Source organism: Symphalangus syndactylus, chromosome 19 (genome assembly GCF_028878055.3).
Source record: "Symphalangus syndactylus isolate Jambi chromosome 19, NHGRI_mSymSyn1-v2.1_pri, whole genome shotgun sequence".
Taxonomy (NCBI): domain Eukaryota; kingdom Metazoa; phylum Chordata; class Mammalia; order Primates; family Hylobatidae; genus Symphalangus; species Symphalangus syndactylus.
Window position 1 is genome coordinate 37,966,234 of NC_072434.2, and position 22,034 is coordinate 37,988,267.

Genomic DNA, 22,034 nt, shown 5'->3' on the forward strand with positions numbered 1-22,034 from the left:
TTAGAAATTTAAAAACTAAGGTTATATAGTTGAATTTTATAATTGTGTATTTAAGAAATTCTGTAAAGCAGATTCATAGCTTTTTTTCAGAACTCAGTTCTATATAATGTGCTCCAGTGCCTGATACAGTGCCTGGCACCTAGTAGGTACTCAATAAATATTTGATAAATGAATGGATATGTGGTAATATATAAGCTATATATATGTATACATATATTCTCCTTTTTAATAGGCTACAGGAGATCCTTACTACCTTGAAGTAGGGAAGACACTTATTGAAAATTTAAATAAATATGCTAGAGTGCCTTGTGGATTTGCTGCCATGAAGGATGTTCGTACTGGAAGCCATGAGGACAGGTAAGACAATTGCTAACATCCCCTTTCCTCAGGGTCTCTCTGAAACAACACAAAATGCAACTACCATTTAGGATTCAAATAAGTTTAATTCTTTTACAAAGGATAGAAACCTTTGTTCCTTGTGTTTACTTTTTTAAACTGTTGAATAGACTAATTTTAATTTGTTTGAAAAGTTTGTATTTTTATCATAGTCCCTGGCATATAGTAGGTGCTCAAATGATTTTTAAATTAATGAATCAATGATGTTAAATATCAGAACCTTGGTATTAGGACTGTCTAAAATGTGGCTTTTTTTCTTCTTTGATAATAGTTTCCTTTTATATTACATAAGACATTAGAAATTACCAAGATGAGGAATGATCTGGAATATGATTCGTGTTCAGCCAAGAATTCCTCAAAAGCTGTGTGTACTCTTACACCGTTGCTGACTTGGCAGGAGTGGGAAAGACCAGTGGTAGTTTCTGTTTCATTAGACAGTGGATAGATGTAGATGGTATGAAGTATTCAAGCTATAAAAAGTGCTCCACATGAAATTCACAAGCATTCTGTTAATTCTAAGATCACTTATCTGGTTATCACATCTCTAAATGAATGCCAAAGCTTGTTTGTTCATTTGGTTAGCAAATGTTCATTCCAGAAATATTTACTGAGACCCCTTATGTGCCAGGGCTCTTACTAGTTTTTAAGGATTAAAGATATGAAGATAAGTCCTTTCTGTCTTTGAATCACTGAAGGCAGGCCAATAAGCAGACTTTTAAAACATTGTATATGTGTTATGAAACATACTAAAGGGGCATCAAGCACAAGTTGGGATGTGATAGTCAATGAAGGGTTCCTGAAGGATCCTATGTCCTGAAGGATAACCCAGAATTAGAAGAAGAAAGATGTAAAAGAAGTTCCAGGCAGTGAGACTGAAGACATGAGAAACACAGCACTCATCATCTACCCATAGAGTTGTCCCTTAGTTCTTCACTTAGTATTCGGATAATGGTTAATTAGGCTTCGAATCTCCATCCCTAACCACAGCTAATGAGAAATGGTTAGGTTCTGGAAGCAGGCATACAAATAATAGCAAGAAATAAAAGCAGATACCTTGTGTATTTGCCTGGAACATTTATTGACTGTTTCCTGCACTCCAGACAGTCTTCTAAGCATTTTATGTGTTTAACTAATCTGATCCTTACAACAGCTTTCTGAAGTGTACTATTATAGTCTTCATTTTAAAGGTGAAGAAACCAAGGGAAAGAGAAGTTAGGGAACTTGCCTAAGGTCACACAGTTAGTAAGATTAAATCAGAATTCTAATCTAGGCAGATTGGCTCTTGACAATGATGTTATACTGGCAATTCATTAAAGAACAATAATTAAGCACCTACTGTATGCCAGCCACTGCACTTAAGTGTGGGGTAGAAAGATAAAATAGAACCAGTCCCTGCACTCCCATGACTTGTGAATAAGATAGGTGTGTAAAGAAATAATCACAACCATGTGATATGTTCTAAAATACAAAAGAGGTAACAAGCTGAAGAATTACAGAGGAAGGCATGATTTACTGTTTAGAGTTCCATTTTTCAAAGTGTAACATCCTTCTTTTTTTTCCCCACCAAATGCTCCTTTTGTGACATTGTTTCTGGACCTCTTATGACTGACATTGCCCCATTCTGATTGCATTCCAGTATATACAATAACTCTTAAAATATCATATCCAGAATTAACCATACTCAAGATGTGTCTGGCACAACAGCACCATAACTGTCTGTATTCAGACAAAGGGTCACTAATGTTCTATGAGGCTGATGAGTTTCCACCCTCTATCCAGTTGAAGACCACTGCTTCATTGACTCACTGTTCCTCAGGGGATCGTTGCGCCTCTCAGATGTATTTAGCCAAACTAAAGGTTGAGAACTACCATTCTTCATCATATTGTTATTAGATGTGCTTTAGATTTTTTAGGAGCTTTATTATGTTCAGCTCACAGTGAGCTTGTGATCAACTAGTTTCACATACTTAACTGTAAAGTGTGCTGACAAATGAGTGTTCTCCACCCTGCCTTTGAGCAGCCAAGTTTTCTTTTTTTTAGTGTAAACTTTGCACTTTTATACTTAACTCAGCAAAATTTCGTTTTTTGTTTTGTTTCTAGATTTTGGTCTAGAGGTTGAATCTCATTAGCTAAACTACCAGTTTTCAATGATCTATAGTTTAGATAAGCATGCCTTACATTTTTTTCATCCAAACTGTTAGGAAGAACTTTTGGTTGGACCACAACCAGTGCCTTGTGGCATTGCACTCAGGAGCTTTCAGTTACAGGCTCTTTGCATGTGGTGGTTTATTACCCTATAGATCTAAGCACTATCACTGTCCTCCAGGTTACCATCATCTACACAGACACAGACATACACACATACTTTTCACAATGGAAATATCTGTATTTTCCTAATCATAATTACTAAAAAGAATGTAAATGGCAAAAATAATAGGAAAATATTTGCTAAGACACTGTCCCCTAACTGCATAAGATTACCACTGTTAGCAGTTTTATAAAGGCTTCCAGACATTTTTAATGCCTGTGTATTTTTATTTATGTATGTTTATGATTTTAAAATATAAAATAGATCATATGATCTGATGCTGAACTTGCTAGCTTTGCTCAATTCATATTGTAGTTATCTTACCATGCCTTGTTCTTTTCTAAATATTTACAAATTGTCTATTCTAGTATTTGCCAATTATCAGTATCCTGCTCATCTGTCTGCAGTTCTCAAGATAGCATTTGCTCATGTAATAACTGTCAGTCCATCAGAAAAGGTTAAATTATGATAAGTGTATTGCAGATAAACAGGAAAGTGTTTTTATATTGTCTAAAAAGATTAATATCCAAAATGGCTAAAAATGTTTTGAAACATTTCAGGTGAGTTTTTGTTCCAAAATAAAAAATCATATATATGTAGGAAAAATGATAGCTGTAGTTTCAATCTCATATGTATGCCAGGTGCTATGCTAAATAATTGACATTTAATATCTCAGTCTTCACACCAATGTCTTGAGTGTGTTGTTATATTCCTTTTACAGAAGAATAAACTGAAGCTCATAGTCCTTACATAATATCCCCATAGTGACAGAACTAATTAGTGGAAGATCTTTCTATTTCCAAAGCCCATGTTCTTTACTTCTTTGTTCTACTCCCTCTCCAGCTCATTCTTTAATCACACTGTTTAAACTTGCATTTAATTTAGTAAACATTTATTGACTGCCTACTATGTGCCAGGAATTGTGGTTGGCCAGAGGTATGAAATTGTGCAACTTGTCCAGTAAGCTAGAAGTTGTTTATTACTTCCAAAACCTACGATGCTTTGGGGAGTAGTGAATTAAATTTGATGTGACTATGACTCCATCTACCAGCTATGCTTTTTTCCTGACACTTTTAATTTAAACTTTTCTTAAATTGTTGTTAAAACATTGTAACATTAAATCATTTGTAAAAACACATATAGTTTTACCGTCTTTATTTCTCCACATTCCCTTCTTAACAGGTAAATAAATATTTAGAATTTTATGATGGTAGCCCATGTGACTTTGCATTGTACTTTTTTCATGTAACTTTTTTTTTCTTTTTTTGAGTCAGAGTCTTGCTCTGTCACCTAGGCTGGAGTGCAGTGATACTGCATTCGGCTCACTGCAATCTCCATCTTCTGGGTTCAAGCAATTCTCCTGCTGCAACCTCCTGAGTAGCTGGTATTACTGGTGCCTGGCACCACACCCGGCTAATTTTTGTATTTTTAGTAGAGACAGAGTTTCACCATGCTGGCCAGGAAATTACATGCAGTAATTTCTTCATGTTTAAAGCCTTCTTTTTAAATCACTTAAATAGCTACATAATAAATTCCATCAAATTTGTGTGACTTTTTCCAGCTCTTTAATTTAGTTGAAGATTCTTACATGATTCTCACTAGTAAAATTTATCAGTTACCTCCCTGCTGTTGATTCTCTATAGAAGCAATGGAGAACTTTCCCTCATTGAAATGCCTATAGAAAAATCTTGTCTGCATTATTCACAAGATTAAGTGTATCAATGTGGTAGACAACTCCTCTGGTCTTTTTCATTAACATGGAATGTACTTGGAGTCAAGGTTATTCTGCCCCTGGTAGATTGATACATTCTATAGTTCTTTGAACATCTAAGTTGGTGTAGATAGGATTACTAAACTTGACTCTATGGCTTTCATATAGTTGGCATTTAAATTATTTTTATCTACTTGTATTTATTTGTGACTTTTTATTTTAGAATGGATTCTTTCTTCTTGGCCGAAATGTTTAAATATCTTTACCTGTTATTTGCTGATAAAGAAGACATTATTTTTGACATAGAAGATTACATCTTTACAACAGAAGCTCATCTGTTACCTCTTTGGCTCTCTACTACAAATCAAAGCATCTCTAAAAAGAACACAGTGAGTTTTTAAATTAAATGTCTTATTCTCTTTTTTATTTCTATATGTTTTATTTTTCCAAGTGAAAAGTAATCCATGACTAGAATTCAATAAATATATGTATAGTAAGAAGAAACTAAATATATACATTTTCTTATTTTTTTTTCTTTTATTACATCCTGTATACACTTACATATTTCATTAACTGTTTCCTTTTAAAAATTATGTTAAGTAGGCTGGGTGCGGTGGCTCAGGCCTGTAGTCCCAGCACTCTGGGAGGCCAAAGTAGGTGGATCACGAGGTCAGGATCCTGGCTAACATGGTGAAACCCCGTCTCTACTAAATATACAAAAAATTAGCCGGGCGTGGTGGTGGGTGCCTGTAGTCCCAGCTACTCAGAAGGCTGAGGCAGGAGAATGGCGTGAACCCAGGAGACGGAGCTTACAGTGAGTGGAGATTGCACCACTGCACTCCAGCCTGGGCGACAGAGTGAGATTCCTTCTCAAAAGAATATATATGTATATATGTTAAGTAAAATAATTATTTCTATTTACATAAAATGTTTTTATCTTGTAGACCTCGGAATATACAGAACTGGATGACAGTAACTTTGATTGGACTTGTCCAAATACTCAGATCCTCTTCCCTAATGACCCATTGTATGCTCAAAGTATTCGTGAGCCCTTGAAAAATGTGGTGGATAAGAGCTGTCCTAGAGGCATCATCAGAGTGTAAGATGTATTATTTTATATTTTCTAATATCAAAGTTGTTTCTTAGTAAATGACAGAGAACTTAGCACGTATCAACAGCCAAGAAGACACTGACATAGGCTGAAGAGATATGTAGCTATCACTGGTTAAAATAAAAATTAGTAGTAAATTTAGATAGTAAAGCTTATTTTGCAGTACACTTTTTTATTATTTTGGAAAGTTTCAATGTATCTTTTATTTTATGAACTAAAGTAATAATAGTGGGCAGCATGTAACAGTTTTTAACTTCCATAACTCATTTTTCATGGAATAGTTTCATCGAATATTTTCTAGCCAGGCATGGTAGCTCACGCCTGTAATCTGAGGATGTTGGGGGGCTGAGGCAGGTGGATCACCTGAGGTCAGGAGTTCGAGACCAGCCTGGCCAACATAGTGAAACTCTGTCTCTACTAAAAATACAAAAAATTAGCCAGGCATGGTGGCAGGCACCTGTAATCCCAGCTACTCGGGAAGCTGAGGCAGTAGAATCGCTTGAACCCAGGAGGTGGAGGTTGTGGTGAGCCAAGATCACGCCATTGCACCCCAGCCTGGGTGACAAGAGCAAAACTCCGTTTCAAAAAAAAAAAAAAAAAATTTCCTTTTGTCTATAGTTTCTGTGTAGTGAAAATACAGGTATTTTGTTTGTTGGGATTTGATTTTTTGAGGGAGTACTTATTCTTGCTTGTTAAAATTGGCTTAATGAGTTCATTTTCTGATGAGTAGTTATATTAGAAAGGCCATTACAAGGACTTTTTAAAAATTATTTTTACATAAGTGTTATTATTCACTGATGCAAGTGTTGATTTGCTTTTGAAATATTGGGAGAAAAATCTGTGTTTTTAAAGGATAACATCAATAGTAACAAATCCCCAAGCAAACTTGTTCTGTACCTTTAGTTATAGTTCTCTTGACTAATACTGCCTTATATAGATAATATACATACTTTTATAACTAGAAAATGTTATATTTGAAAGCTATACCACTTGTTAACCTAAATTATATATAAGAAAATACTTGTTTCTAGTTATTCCAGTTTCACTAGTTCTAAAACTAGCAATTTTGCGAGTAACATTATTTTTATTTGACATGTGTTTTTTGTCAATTTTAATTTATAGTTTTTTAAGCCTTGCCTGTAATTACTTTTAGCAGAGAGGAGAGTTTCAGGAGTGGAGCTAAACCCCCTCTGAGAGCCAGAGATTTCATGGCCACTAACCCTGAGCATTTAGAAATCCTGAAGAAGATGGGGGTGAGTTTGATTCACCTCAAAGATGGGAGAGTCCAGTTGGTCCAACATGCAATCCAAGTAAGACATTGCTACACTAATTAGATACCGTCTCTGCCCTGCTTTCTTTGGTCTCATTAGCTTTAATAAGATAATGGATTTCAACTTTCTAAACACTTTAAATATATTGTTTAAAGTGAGAGAATGAGAATTTTAGGACTTGAAAGTATCTTGGAAAGTCATCTAATTCAACTCCTTTAAAGTAGAAATCAATTAAATAAATCAGAGATAGGTTGGGTAATTTGCTGAAGTTAATATAATCAAATGCAGGACTCTAAGTTTTCTGTTTCTCAGTCCATTGGCTTTCCCATTACTTCTATTTACAACATAACTTCAAAAGCTAGTAATTAGTTTTAATATTCATATCTCCATGTTTTACATCATTTTAGTCTCCAAAGAGCTACTGAATCTTAAGTATTTTGTTCATCACAGGCATTTATTTGTCTGTGCCTAGGAAAAATAACATGTCTTTTTGAGAAATTTTTATTGATTTTTACTTTGAAAGTTTTTATAACACGAAGTCTTTAAATTATTTACCTTATTAGTGTATTGATTCTGAGAAAACCACATAGTTTGCTGAATAATTTTTAACCTAGAACCATATTCAGGTATCCCTTAATCTGAAATTCAACTCTCCCACAACTTGATCACACCCTCAAGTTTTCATCTCATCCATATTCTTGCCACATCCTTCCTTCTTTTAAGAGTATTCTTCCTTCTTCCTTATATTTTATTTGCACCCAGTGGGAGTGACATCTCTTGTGACATTGCTTTTTCTTAGGCTGCCAATGACATAATTACTGCCAAGTGGCCTCTTAATCCTTATGGGATTTAACTTTTCTGTAACTATTGGCTGAACCCTTCATAAAACATTTTCCCTTCTTGGCTTCCCAGGATATTTCAGAAACAAAGTTCTTTTTCTACTTCACTGTTTATTGCTTTGTAGCTCTCCTTGGCACAACCACTCAATGTAAACAGTTTCCAAGAATCTGGATGATATTCTTTTCTCTATATACTCTTCTTCAACAGTCTCACCTATTTCTACAAGCTTAGCTATCATCTTTATACATATGACTTCTTAGCTGTGTATGTGAATCCTGATTCCTAACTTTACTATTAAATTCAACTTTCATCTACCTCTCATACATCTTGCATCTCAATCTCAATCTGTCCAAACTTGAATTATCTCTTTCTTGTTTACTCTCTGTCTACCCTCACCTCAACCTCTGTTTCCTTCTTTGGCTCTCCATGTCAGTAAAACCTATCATCATTAAGTCATCAAAGCTGGAAATTTCAGGATAGGTTTGAACTCTTCTTCTCTCCCAGTTCCTCTTATCCTTTTCCATCCTCTAACTTCTATGATGTCTTGTTGGTTTTTCCTGTAAAGTATCAGGAATCATCTTATTTTTTTCTATTATAGTCAGTCATTCTTCAACTTTCCGCCTGTTAAGACTCAATTCAAGTGTCATTCTAAATCTTTCCCAGGTATACACAAGCAGAATCAGTTGTTCCCTCATCTGTGCTCCTTTTCCACTTTACCACTTGAGAAGTTTTATCATAGCTAACTTTACATGTCTTTCTCCTCCAGACACAAACTTCTTAAAGGACTGTCTCTCCAAAGCCTAGGCAAGTGCTGAGATGGAATAAGTGCTTGACAGATATGTTTTGAATCAAATTGAATCTGGTTGTTTACTATTTCAAGGAGGGAAAGTGTGGGTCAGGTATGAGGTGTATTTCTTCAGAGGGAAAGCCAGTGGGGAAAATAAGCAAAGTGTGCATTTGAGCATTTGCTAGAAGTCCAGTTCTCAATCTGAATCGAAAGTGGTTTATAGAATAGCGAAAGTGACATTGATAAAAAAAATACAGATAAGTTATTTTCAGAAATACTATTTCTGAAAGTATTATTTTTGAGTACAAATAAGGTCATGAATACTTGGTGGTGACCTAAAGTGAAAGAAGAAGTTGTAGAGTAGAATACTATAGTACAGTGTCTTTAGGAAATCAAAAAATTGGTGGAAGTTTCCAGAAAGGAAGGATAAAATGAATTTGTTTTTTTCATAGGCTGCTAGTTCAATTGACGCTGAAGATGGGTTGAGGTTCATGCAGGAGATGATTGAATTGTCAAGTCAGCAACAAAAAGAACAGCAGCTGCCTCCACGAGCTGTACAAATTGTTTCCCACCCATTTTTCGGCAGGGTAGTATTGACTGCTGGACCAGCTCAGTTTGGGCTGGATCTGTCTAAACATAAAGAGGTATGTATACTTAAAATATAGTTGTTGAAACTGAATTTAAAATATTAAGTATTGCCTTATTTCTTAGTCTCTTCTCTAATTTAGTAGTTTTAATTTATTTAAAAAACTGAAATAGTCAATCTCCTGGATTTAAGTAAAGTAAAAGCATGTCTTGAAAACTTTGAGTCATAATTTATGTATATAATATGCTTATAGAATTTTAACTAAAGTATTATTCAGGTTCTGTTCAATTTCTTGGTCTCTTCTCTAATTTAGTACCCGTAATTGATCTAAAAATGGTTTTCAGACTTTCTAAGAGCACTAGAACCTTTCTTTGAACAAAAGTCTAAACCAAGAGCTCAATGTAAAAAACAGCTAAAAGCACAGAAGCTCTGGCTCAAGTGACTGGAGAAAGCCTGGGACCCTGAGGTTCCACTGGGCAAACTTTGAAGATCATTAAGCTAGTCCATCCTCTATAGTTATAACATAGTTATAACGTAGAAAACAAAGACTTACATAACTAAACAATTCACAAGGTTATCTAACTGATTGCAGAGCTGGGACCAGAGCCCAAGTATCATGACAATCTAAAGCCAATGCTCTTTTCACTCTAATACTGCTAATTTAGACTTTTTTCTCATGTGTGTTTTAAACTATGTAGAGGCTATATAGATTGATTGATTCCTTCAACTGTTGATTGAGTGTCTACTATATTCTGTGCACTGCTTGCTGTATCAGTTTACAAAACCGATGAAGATCCATGCCCTTATGGAATTTACATTTTAGGAGAGTGAGGGATATTAAAACATCTTTATAGTAACGTGTTTAAAAAATTAGTTCCTTGGTGGATTTAATTTTTCTGGTAAAAAGAACTGCTTGCAGATTCATATAGACTAAGTCCATTTTTTTCCCCTCTTTCAAAAACTTTTCTTGTTACCAATGATCATTTCAAATTGGTTCCCAGCTATTGTAAATGTAGTGAATCTGCCTACAGATCCCAACACTACCACTTAAAAACATTGTGTTAACATTGTGAGCAAATTAGGTAACCTGAGTCTCAATTTCCCCATATGTGAAAGGGAAATGTTTATATTGTTTTGCTCAGGGTCATTATAAATAACAGATTTTGTAGTTTATATAAAAATGTTCTATAAACTGCAAAGCACACTAGAAATATTGGTTGAGTACTGTAATATGCAAAATGTTTAAGACAAAATTTTATGCTGAATGTATGTTAGATATGTTATCATTAGAAAAGAAATGAGTTCTAGTTCTCTTAAAACTCTAGATATTCAGGTTTAATGACTTGATTGCCATTTGAGAAGATTAAAGTATTTAAGTTCCTTTTATTTCTGACAGACAAGAGGATTTGTTGCAAGCAGTAAACCATACAATGGTTGTTCAGAGCTTACTAACCCAGAGGCAGTGATGGGAAAAATCGCATTGATACAAAGAGGACAGTGCATGTTTGCAGAAAAGGCACGCAACATCCAGAATGCTGGAGCCATTGGTGGCATTGTTATTGGTAAGTAATCATCCATGTCATTGTGTTGACTGAAGGGGAGACAATTTTTAGGATTTTTTTCCTTTTATTTTCTAAAATTTTATCAAAGAGTTTGTCATATTTTTTTTTTTACCTCACCTAGACAACATAAAGGATAGGTAATCCAATGACTTTTAATTTCTAGATATCGAACATCTTTTTTAAAAGTCTAGATTCGAGTTTCAGTATATTATTGGCAGTGAAAATACTTGGGGTTAGGTGTGAGGGTGGGGTAGGACTGAGTGGTAAAAGAATTCAGTACCATGAATAAGAAAAGGTGCCCTTGAGATCCATAACCCCCGAAGGGCAAGAATTACACTGTGCCACCTCTAGTGGGGAGCCATTGAAAATTTCCATTACTCCACAAAGATGCAGGCTTTGGAGGCAGACACATGAGAGTACAGTTCCTGGCTCTACCACAAAATTGCAGTGTAACCTTGGCCTAGCTTCAGTTTTTTAATCTGTAGATTAAATAGTAGAATATTTTTTGATTTGATAGTAGAATATTTTTTGAGCTCCAGTGGAAGTGATAATAAATATATTTCAGGTGGTTGTAAGGTTTAAAGATAATATATATAAAATTTCTTGGCATAATAGCAGACATAGGATAAGTACTACTATAACAATGTTTACAGTATTGCTAGCAGATCTTTATCCCCTTGGATCTTTTTCCACTGAAATGACAAATTACCACCTTTAAATCATCTTACCTATATGTACCAACTAGTGGGTTTTACTTTTTTATCTTTCATAGACAATCACTTATATCATGATAAATAGGCCATGACTATCAGGGGAAATATAAATTTTTCTGTTTTAAAGTAAATAGGAGTTTACATTCAGAAAGAACTGAAAGACCTGGGGTCATATGCTGATTGTGAGTTCTTTTGTACAGCTTCTCTCACACGGAAATCCATTTTGGATTCCCCCCCTTCCCCGCCACCCAATAGTTAAGGTAAATAAAAAAAAAATGGTTGAGGTAAAATAGAATATTAACACTTATTATGTTGATTTAATGGATGCATAAATTTTATTAATAAACATTAGGAGAAGTCCTGTTTAATGACTTAAATCAGCAGTTGGCAAACTACAAGACTATAGGCCAAATCCAGCTCATTGCCCATTTTTGTAAATAAAGGTTTTATTGGGACACAGTCATCCAATTTGTTTGTGTATTGTCTATGACTGCTTTGAACTGCAGTGATGGAGTTGAGTACTTACAGGAGAGAACTGCAAAGCCTGAAATATTTATTCATCATCTAGCCAGTTACAGAAGAAATTTGCCTACCCCTGACTTAAATCATCCTCTTTATCCTTGGGTATTTCCCACACTTAGATTAGTTTTATTGCAGAATTTAGTATATTAACCATCACTATCATTTTGAACATTTCTTACCAAGACTTCAAAATGAAAATGTAAAGTATGAAGTGTAGAATTTATGCATTAATGTTTAAAAATATTTCTTTGTGTGGTATTTTGGTTTTTGATATTTTTCAGTGAAGTCTAATTCTCATGATCTTCTATAGTATGCAATAATTGTCAATTTTTGTTTTGTTTGTTTTGAGATGGAGTCTTGCTCTGTCGCCCAGGCTGGAATGCAGTGGCATGATCTCAGCTCACTGCAACCTCCATCTCCCAGGTTCAAGCAATTCTCCCTGCCTCAGTCTCCCAAGTAGCTGGGATTACAGGTGCCTGCCACTACGCCCGGCTAATTTTTGTATTTTTTTTTCTTTTTAGTAGAGACGGGATTTCTCCATGTTGGCCAGGCTGGTCTTGAACACTTGACCTCAGGTGTTCCACCTGCCTTGGCCTCCCACAGTGCTGGGATTATAGGCGTGAGCAACCAAGCCCGGCCTGTCAAATGTTTTTTTTGGTAGCTATTAGTTGGAAAATGCTATACTGGGTTCTGTGGATAAATAAATAAGAGATGATGATCCTTACTCTCAGAATTTTTTTTTTTTTTTTTTTTTTTGGAGACAGAGTCTTGCTTTCTCACCCAGGCTAGAGTGCAGTGGCATGATCTTGGCTCACTACAACCTCCACCTCTAGGTTTAAGTAGGTCTTGTGCCTCAGCCTCCTGAGTAGCTGGGATTACAGGCGCGCGCCACCACACCTGGCTAATTTTTGTATTTTTAGTAGAGAAGGGGTTTTGCCATGTTGGCCAGGCTGGTCTCAAACTCATGGCCTCAAGTGGTCTGCCTTGGCCCCCAAAAGTGCTGGGATTACAGCCATGAGCCACCACGCCCAGCCAAAAATTTAATTTTTAATGAGAAACTTTCTTGTGTTGACTTCTTTCTCCTAAGTTTTTTGTTTCTGACAAAGCATTTTGTTTTTATGTTTTAATTGTATATAAATGAATAAATTAGGAATTAGCTGTTTTTTGTTGCAAGGGTTGGAAGTACGAATTATCTTAGAAATCATGTGACTGCAGGAGATAATTACGTTGGTTTAAGAAGGGAGGTTTTTTCACTACACGGAAATGGATTATTTTCAATGAATTAAATAGTACAAATACAACTAGGATTCACCAGGAGGTAGAAGTGGGAACTAAAAATCACCAGGATCCATGATAGTGAATGTTTTTCACTTTTCTCTCTATATCTCTACCTCTGGGTCCTTCTGAACTTTTCTTCCCTGCTTCTCTTTGCAATTCTGCTTCATTTTCCAGCTTCTCACCAGCCTGGTCTCTCTTTGTTCATCAGTTCCAAAACGGCCATTCTAGTTTGCAGCCTCAGCCCCTAAGTCTGTGTCATTTAACTGGACTATTACCTACCCCCTGCTAACTGAAACAGTCTTTCTGTGTGCCAGTTCCAGGTCCCCCAGAGAGACTCAGGATCAGGTAGCCATCTTTTGTCTAATCAGTTATTACTAAGAGGATGGGTCATACATTCTGCACTTAGCAGGACCTATGAGAGTGAGCACCCTGAGACAGGACAGACAGTTTCTTCTGGGAGATTGGCATGCGAGTTGGAGGTGGTCGTGATTGTCATCTCCAGTAAAACAGCATGTTGCTGGTACTACTACTATTAATAGTTCTACTACTATTATTTAACCAACGCAAAATAGCAATACTGTTTAGTTTAGCTTACAGAGGAAGAAGCACTATAGTCATAACTATTCTTCGTGTGCATTATATAAAAAAGAAATGTCCATTTTTAGTTTGGTAAAACAATGTAATCATACCAGTAGTGGAAATTTTCAACAATAAAATTCATTCATAGTTCTATCACTGTAATCCAAGTCATTGATTTTTTTCATTTCTAGGCTTTACCATAAGCATATGAGATTTTTATAGTCATAATCATAGAATTTTGTATTCTACTTTTTAAATGTGTTATTATTCTGTGTGTCCTATCAAGTAGGTCATTATAATTTACTTTATAATGATATACAGTTGTTTACAATTATAAATAGTCTAGTAAAATTATTTGGGCATAGGGCTTTTTGCTTCTTTTGAATTATTTCTTTTGGATACATTTCTATGAGAATTAGTGGGTCCAAAAATTATGTTGGTTTTTATGGTTCTTGATACATAAAATTAATTCTGTCATTGTAAAAATTCAGTAACAATTAGTAGATAGATCTTTTTAATGGCTGGATGTTTTGATGTTTGCTGTATTTATTTTCTGGCTAGATGACAATGAGGGGAGCAGCAGTGATACTGCCCCTCTGTTCCAGATGGCAGGTGATGGAAAGGATACGGATGACATCAAGATCCCCATGCTGTTCTTATTCAGCAAAGAAGGAAGTATCATACTGGATGCCATCCGGGAATATGAGGAGGTAGAAGTGCTCCTTTCTGATAAAGCAAAAGATCGAGGTAAGAGTAAAATACCATTTGTTTTTTTATGCAGCTTAGTATTAATTTTGCTAGTTTGATAACAAGAATGAGTCACAAAAAATTTTTTTTGGGGGTTCACTGGGAAAACAAGTAAAACTTATAGAAAATAATTTCAAAATATATTTTTCTTTTGGAAATAAGAATAATAAAACATTTATTTTGCTTTGTTTTCTGAGTTAGAATGTTTTTAGACGTACGTTTTTAAGTGTAATTTGTAATTTTTGCCATGAGTCTGTTCAGGTGATAAAAATACAAGAGACTACTTCAGGAAAGCCATTTTAACATCCGGAAATGTTCACCATTTGATTTCACTGATACTACATCTTACATGTCTTTTATAATGAATAAGAAGACATATATAGAATGTTGTATACAATATCATAGTAGTTGGTCTCAACAGGCCACCTATAATCAAATGACTGCTGTCTTGGTGAAGGCAATAGAAATCTAGCAGCTTCTTCCCAATGAGATCTAAGTTTATCACATGGATATAAGAGTTACAAATGGCTGTTTCTGAAAAACAAGATAGTATGTCTTAATTTATGAGAGTAGATAGTCCTCTATAGGCCAAAATGTTTGTTAGTAATTTGAAATCTCTTTGAAACCCAAATTACAATATACATGCAAGGCCTTACTAGTATTCTTACATAGTTTCACACCCAGGGATAGAGGAGAAATGAGGCAATGTGAGCCTTCAGATCTTGCTTGTGGTAGCAGTCTTTCCCGTCTGCTGGAGAGACCTGAAGAGAGAGCTAAAGTTCTCCCATACCCTTAAACAGATGAAGTTGCATAATAGTACAGGGTTGTTACATCCCCTGGGGTGTTTGACAGATATGTAGGAAACTGATTCAATTCAATGTGACTTCCAAGTGGGACATTTAAAAAAAAAATGTTCGGTGATAATCATGCTAGCATAATCATGCTAGCCTAATTTTGTCTTCTTGTATTGCTTTATTCTTCTTTGAGATTCTTTGAAATGTCAATTATTTATGAGCAATGGAGTGGGCAAGTAGGTTGTTTGTATATAACAATGTATAAATGGAAACAGAACAGAATACAAAGGTTTTCTAATCTTAAATCCTCTATTTTTTTCCTAGGCCCTTTTCTAAACTCAGATCTTTTTGCTTACATATATGCATTTAGGCACATCTAACATAGGCAAATTATTATTTCTTGTAACTCTTTATTATTTCATGTAACTCTTTAATGCATTTGCTTTTTTTCCCCCTATTTTGTGCTACCACTGGAATTTCAGCAGCAATATTAAAAGGTAAAATGATTCCAAGCTACATTATTAATAGTAGTAAGTATCTTGCATTAACAAGCCTTAAATTATATACACACACACACAAATACATATATAATTTTGTTTCAGTGGATACCATGATAATATCTTGTGTAACATAATTAGATTATTTTCATGTCTAGTCAGCAGTCACATAATTTTTAATTGATCCCGTCATAACAAATTCTAATAATTATACATCCCATATAATAGATGAATTCTATGTCTATGTCCATACAAGAGTCACTCTAACAAAGGCATTGTTGTTTTAGTATTTATTACTTTTATCACTTTTTATTTGAACACAATGTAAAATATTTAAAGTATTGACTTGTTTTAAAAGCTCCTGTGTATGTATGGTACATGGGTTAGGACTACAGGATTATGGTAAAGCATGTGCTTCCTATACCAGAGAAAGGGTATGAGACATGATTAATTCTCCCAGAAAATAAAAATTCTTGGTGAACAGTATCCCCTTAAGGACCTTGCATTAAAACGCATTATTTAAAAGATATTTTTTGAAAAGTTTAGTCTATAAATTTATTGAACTGTGATTGTTATAGAGTGATCTTTTGATAAAAGTATTGAAAAGCCCCCTTGTTGTGTAATAGCTCTTTATAGAACTGTACAGCTATATTAATTAGCAACAAAATACAGTCTAATTGTTTATTAATGTAACAGAAATCAGTGATAATAGTGTTATGAAATCAACAAATGTATTCACTTAGGATATCCTAAGAAGCTACACAGTCTGTAGCGGTTATCATTTGTCCTATACCATTACTACATACATCAGTGTTTCTCCCCTGCATCAGAATCAACAGATATACTTGTTAAAAATGTTGGCTCCTGAGTCCTGCTTCAAATATTCAGTCAGACTTTCTGATTCAGACTTTATGATTGGGAATCAGAATCTGAAACTTCAAACAAACATCCCAGGTGATTGTGTTGTAGCTGCTTCCTCAGCTACACTTTGAGAAATACTGAACAAGATTCATAAAGCACCCCTTTTCTGTCTCCCAGCTATGTATCAGGCCATATTGTACCATCACGGGTACTAGTTAACAGATTATATAAGTACACTAAGTAACAACATCCTTAAAATCTGAACAATAAAATGTTCTCCAGATTGCCTTTTCTAGAAATGTCATTCCACAAATACATATTTTTCCTTATGAAGTCACACAATGCTGATTAAGAAGTCCTTTTCATATTTAATACAGAAAATAGAAGCCCTTAAAAAGCCTTCACTCCTGTCTTCTTATTCTGATAAGTCCATGCCAGTAGTATAGACATATCTGAAACTGTTCTGCTAGCAGAAATTTTCTGGTCATCTTAATACACATTTAGAAGCCAAAAAGCATTCGCATTTTATCAAGTGATGTTGCTTCCTTAGGTCAAACCTGTGACACTTCTGAAAGTTAAGCTATCCACAGTCTATTGTTGAACAGAATTTTCAGTATCATATCTCTCAGCGTTTCATTTTTCCAAAATTTCAGTTTGTGAAGGTACTTAATTATTCCAACCCTGTGCCCACAAAGAAAAGGCAATGTTTTGTTACCTTTAGGTCCAAACTGGAGCAGTTTACAATTAATAGTAAATTTCCTTTTTTCAATAGTATTTCTCACAGGGAAAAAACATCAGCATTTTTAAGTTCCAATACATTGTCATGCTTGCAACTTAGAGTGTAAGCCTATAGTGCCTTAAGGGCTCTAGACAAATGCTTTCAAGCTACTGTATTTGTGTCTATCTGGTAAAGAGCCAGACAGAGAAAATGGAGGAAAGAAAAAAAAAGGTTCCATCATTTGCAATGCTCTGATCTAAGTCAGGCAGGGTCACTTTTCCTGATTATCCCCTACCGAACTTGATTGGCGTGAATCTGTTCTACAGCTGAACTGCACACCTTAAGTTGCTGTTAGAAAGGATTTGATTCCTAGGAGAAAAATCTAGTACATATGCAGATGAACTCTACCTGGAGAGAAACATCTGAAACATTCTTCTTAGCAGAATTGATACTTAACCTTCCCTTCTCCATCCAAGACATGTTTTCTCATGCATTTTCACATTTGCACCATCTCTTCCCTTTTTCTAGAAGCTCCCCATCAATCCCTTTTCCTCCCCCATGGCCCTTTTCCTCTTTGAGAACATTTAGACATCCTAAATTTCAAATGCCACCTTCTTTATGAAATTTTTCTTATTCTCCTAGGTAAAATTTAAGGGTGTCCTTTTAATACAGTTCTACTATGATAGTTAAATAGTTCCTTAGCTGCTTCTCATCTCTATATTCCTTGCTTTCAGTAAACATTTAATGTACAGATGAATGAATGAATGAATGAATGAATGATTGGTTGTAAAACATCCAATCTCTAAGTCTTTGCCAAGGTTCACTTCCTCTTTTATTATTAAAACATACTGATTTTGTTTCTCTGTATTTTGAGATTTTCTCCATTCTTTCTATGTTTCTGATGTACCATTCCTGAATTTAATATTGTGGTTGTTATGCTCTTAGGACTTTGATCTCACATACTGGTGAAAACAGGCACCTTAGGATCAAGATTTGTAGCAATGTGGCAGACTTTAACTCTTCTATCTTTTTGTAGTTCTCTAACTGCCATTTTTACTTTCCTGATTGTTGCTTTTATTTCTGATTCTATAGCTCCTTCAGCTTGGGAAAACCAAAATATTTTCTTCCATGGGCATCTTCTTCAAAGTTCTTCTCTCTGTCTCTCTCTCTGTCTCTCTGTTTCTCTGCATTTAAATTTAGTTGGCCCCTGGTGACTTTCCTATAGTGCTGCATAGAATAGTTATTGGTATCTTTCTAAAAACTTTATAAAATTAAACTTGTAACAAATTGAACAATCCGGAAGTGTGTTAAAAACTTTTAAATAATCTCTCATCTTTCTGAGATAACCAACCACTGTTAACAGTTTGATGTGTAATCTTTTATATTCTTCTTAGTGCTTTATACATTTCTAAATATATGTATCATTCAGTAACTTGCCTTTTACAGTTAAAGCTATATTAAAGACATTCCTCCCAGCTAGTAGGATAGCATAACTTATTCTTTTGAAAGCTGCAATTTATTTAACCATGTCACTATTAGGCATCCAAATTATTTCCAGGTTTTTGTTTTGCCACTGTATACGATGGTGTAGGTAACATTCTTGTACGTATCTTCTTAGATATGCATACTTTTTTCTAGAATATTAAGATTTACTAAAATGAAATGCTGGCAGAAAGGATATGGGTCTTTTTCATTTTAATGGATGTTGCAAGTTGCATTCCAAAAAAGGTTGTAGCAATTCACATCCCTTCCAGCAAGATATGAGAGTACATGTTTCTTCCTATTTTAGTCAGCATATTTCCCTTTATAGGTATATTTTTTGTTTTTTCTCTTTATGGATTGCCTAGTCATACGTTTCGTGTTTTGCCTTCTTTAAATAAGATTCTGTGTCTTTTCTAGATATTTTATAGGACCTCTCTGTTTGTGTGTGTGTGCATTTCTTTTCCTATATTTACATACATACTCATAAAGAAATAGAGGTTCTATAAATTTTCTAGAAAAGACACACATATAGAGACAGAGGTTACACATACACACACACACACACACACACACACATTTTCCCAACATGTCATCACACAATTTTCCCAATGTGTCATCTTTTCACTTTGTTTATGTAACTTTCATAACACTTTTATGTAATCAGAAATACTAATTCCTTTAAGGCTCCTGGGTCTTCTGTCTCACTTCAGAAGATCACTCCATCCTATTTTTACATAATATTTTCCTAAATTCTTCTGGCATTTTTACCATTTTTTACATTTTGGTCTCTAAATCATATGGAATTTTAAAATATAAGTTAGGAGTCTTTCCAATTGAGTTGTCAGTTACTAAATACCATCTATGAAGCAAACCACTCATTTCTCCTTCAGTTAAACTACCATTTTTGCTACATATCAAATATTCTTGCATAGTTGGATCTGCTTCTAGACTTACCCTTCTCTTCTACTAATCTGTTTATTCCTGTGCCAATAATAAAACAGTTTGCTGTTTTGAGTACATTTTATTATCTGATAGGGCAACTCTCCCCTCACTGATTCTTGGAATTTCTTGACTTCTCTTTGACATATGCTGTTCCATAGAAACTTTAGATAAATTGTATCTGGTTCTAAAATGAAAACAAGAAGTACAAATGAGATTCATTTTGAAATTATATAATTGCATACTTTACATATAAATTAGGAAAATGTTAAATATTAAGACTTTTCATTTAAGAATATACCTATAAATTTAATCAAATCTTGTTTTATGTTCTCATGATTTTATTTAAGCAATATGGGTCTTACACCTTTTATAATACATTTAATTCTGTGTTTTGTAGCTTTATTTTTATTATGAAAAGGTTTAATGATTATATTTTTAGCTATTTATTGTTACTACAAAGGAGTTATTGGTATTTGCATAGTCTTCTTACCAAATTTTTTTTATCAATTCTAATAGTATTTTTTTGTTAAAGTTGCTTTGACAGTGTACGATCACAATCTGAAAATACAAATAATTTGATCTTTTTCTATATTTACACTGATTATTCTACTTTCTTGTCCGATTACATCAGCTAGATTTCCAAAATAATATTGTATATGTAACTCCAGGAGAGTTTTTGATCACAAGCACAATCTTCATTACCAGGTAAAACAACCCTACGCCTTTTCCTCTCCTTCTAATCTGGAATAATACAATCTAGAAAGAAACTTGGAGATTTTTTTTTTGTTCTCTCTTGAATTTAGGGAACCTAGGATAAATAAGCTGTAAGTAGCCAGCTACCTTCTTTCTTTGGTCTGCACCATTGGTTTCCCTAATTGCCTAATTAAATTGTACCTTTTTCACAGCTTAGAAGACAGAGATTGTGTGGAACTCCTCAATCCACCCCCCGCTGACCCTCCCCTCCAAAAAAAAACCCCTAAGAATGTAAACTTTCAGAGTCAAGTAATCCCACCTAATCAGGGTGAACATATATGCATTGTATGGGCAGAAAGGGGTGATCCCTTTCCTCCCCATCATAAAGGGTTACAGTTGACACCCCTGGTAAAAAAAAAACAACAACAACAACAGGTTAACAACAGAAAAGCATAATAATTTTATTATGTGTACGTGTGTGCACAGGAGCCATGCAAAATATGAAAGGGGACAGGTGGTTGAAGCTTAAATACCCTCTTCTTAGGGTAGAGGAATACTAGGGAATGAAGAGGTCCGATGCTCAGACAATGATTGGTAAAGGATTCTCTTTGCATAGTGTCTAGATAAAGTCCCCCAGTTAATCTCTCAGCTGTCCTCAGAAGAACAGAAGAAAAGTCTGTTTGGGTGTGGTGAGGACCCCTAGTCTCTACTTTCTCTGATGGCTCATTTTTTTCTCGTTATTTGATGAGAGTCCTAGGGAGGGATTCTTGAGACAACTGCATTTCATTTGGAAAGAAGCTTCCTTAGATAAGAAAATTCAAGAGAGAATCCCCCCAGTTGCTTCAGGAAAGAGGATCAGAGAGACAGGGAGGCAGGGGAAGGTCAGAGACAGATTTTGGTTCTGAGGCTTATTTCTGAGACCTTTCAGTTTTCCGAGAATTCATCACGCTGAAGCACCATATTTTGGGGAATTGTTTTCTGTGCCCCAACAGTACCCACCCACACCTTCCTGCATGTCTACATTTCCTTTGTTTTTTTTTCTGGTTTTTAAATGAATCCTCTTCCCTCCCTTCTTTGACATTATCTTATGCTTTAAACCCCAGCTCAAGTGTCACTTTCTGAAGGAACTTTTTGAAGAAACTTCTCAAATCTCCTTACAGTTCTCCCTCTGTATCTGTGGGTTCTGCACCCATGGATTCAACCAACCGTGGATAGGAAATATTCAAGAAGAAGAAAGCATCTATATTGAATATACAGAGACATCTTTTGTCATTATTCTCCAAACAATACAGTATACCAATGATTTGCATAACATTTACATTGTATTAGGTATTATAAAATAATCTAGAGATGATTTTATAGAGAGATTATAAAATAATCTAGAGATGATACATGGGAGGATATGTGTCAGTTGTATGTAAATACTGTGTCATTTTGCATAAGGGACTTGAGCATCCAACATCCTTATCTCTCTTTCATAACGTGTCACAGGTGAGTTTTCTATTTATTTTCCGTGATTATTTGTATAATATCTTTTTCTCCCGTTGGACTATAAGACCCGTAAGGGCAGGTATAGCATTTGGTATTGCTCCTCATTTTATCCCTAGCACTATGCAAATGATGACTTGGAAGATAT

The 22,034-nt window shown here is 34.8% G+C and overlaps 1 protein-coding gene across 13 annotated transcripts in view; it reads left to right on the plus strand.

Annotated features, from left to right (window-relative positions):
- EDEM3 (ER degradation enhancing alpha-mannosidase like protein 3) overlaps nucleotides 1–22,034 on the plus strand; it is a 64,911-nt gene that overhangs the window by 38,113 nt on the left and 4,764 nt on the right. For 4 of the 13 annotated variants that reach the window (XR_010114745.1, XM_063613771.1, XM_055233692.2 and 1 more), the window contains exons 13-19: nucleotides 233–357; nucleotides 4,639–4,804; nucleotides 5,360–5,514; nucleotides 6,680–6,836; nucleotides 8,877–9,068; nucleotides 10,407–10,572; nucleotides 14,226–14,411. Coding sequence is in view for 11 of the 13 variants with exons in the window: in XM_063613771.1 (XP_063469841.1) it covers nucleotides 233–357; nucleotides 4,639–4,804; nucleotides 5,360–5,514; nucleotides 6,680–6,836; nucleotides 8,877–9,068; nucleotides 10,407–10,572; nucleotides 14,226–14,411 (1,147 nt within the window). In the remaining 2 variants the exon portion in view is untranslated. Of the gene's footprint in view, nucleotides 1–232; nucleotides 358–4,638; nucleotides 4,805–5,359; nucleotides 5,515–6,679; nucleotides 6,837–8,876; nucleotides 9,069–10,406; nucleotides 10,573–14,225; nucleotides 14,412–15,687; nucleotides 15,736–22,034 lie in introns of all 13 variants that reach the window. The other 9 variants (XR_010114746.1, XM_063613773.1, XM_063613774.1 and 6 more) reach the window with 6 other exon arrangements.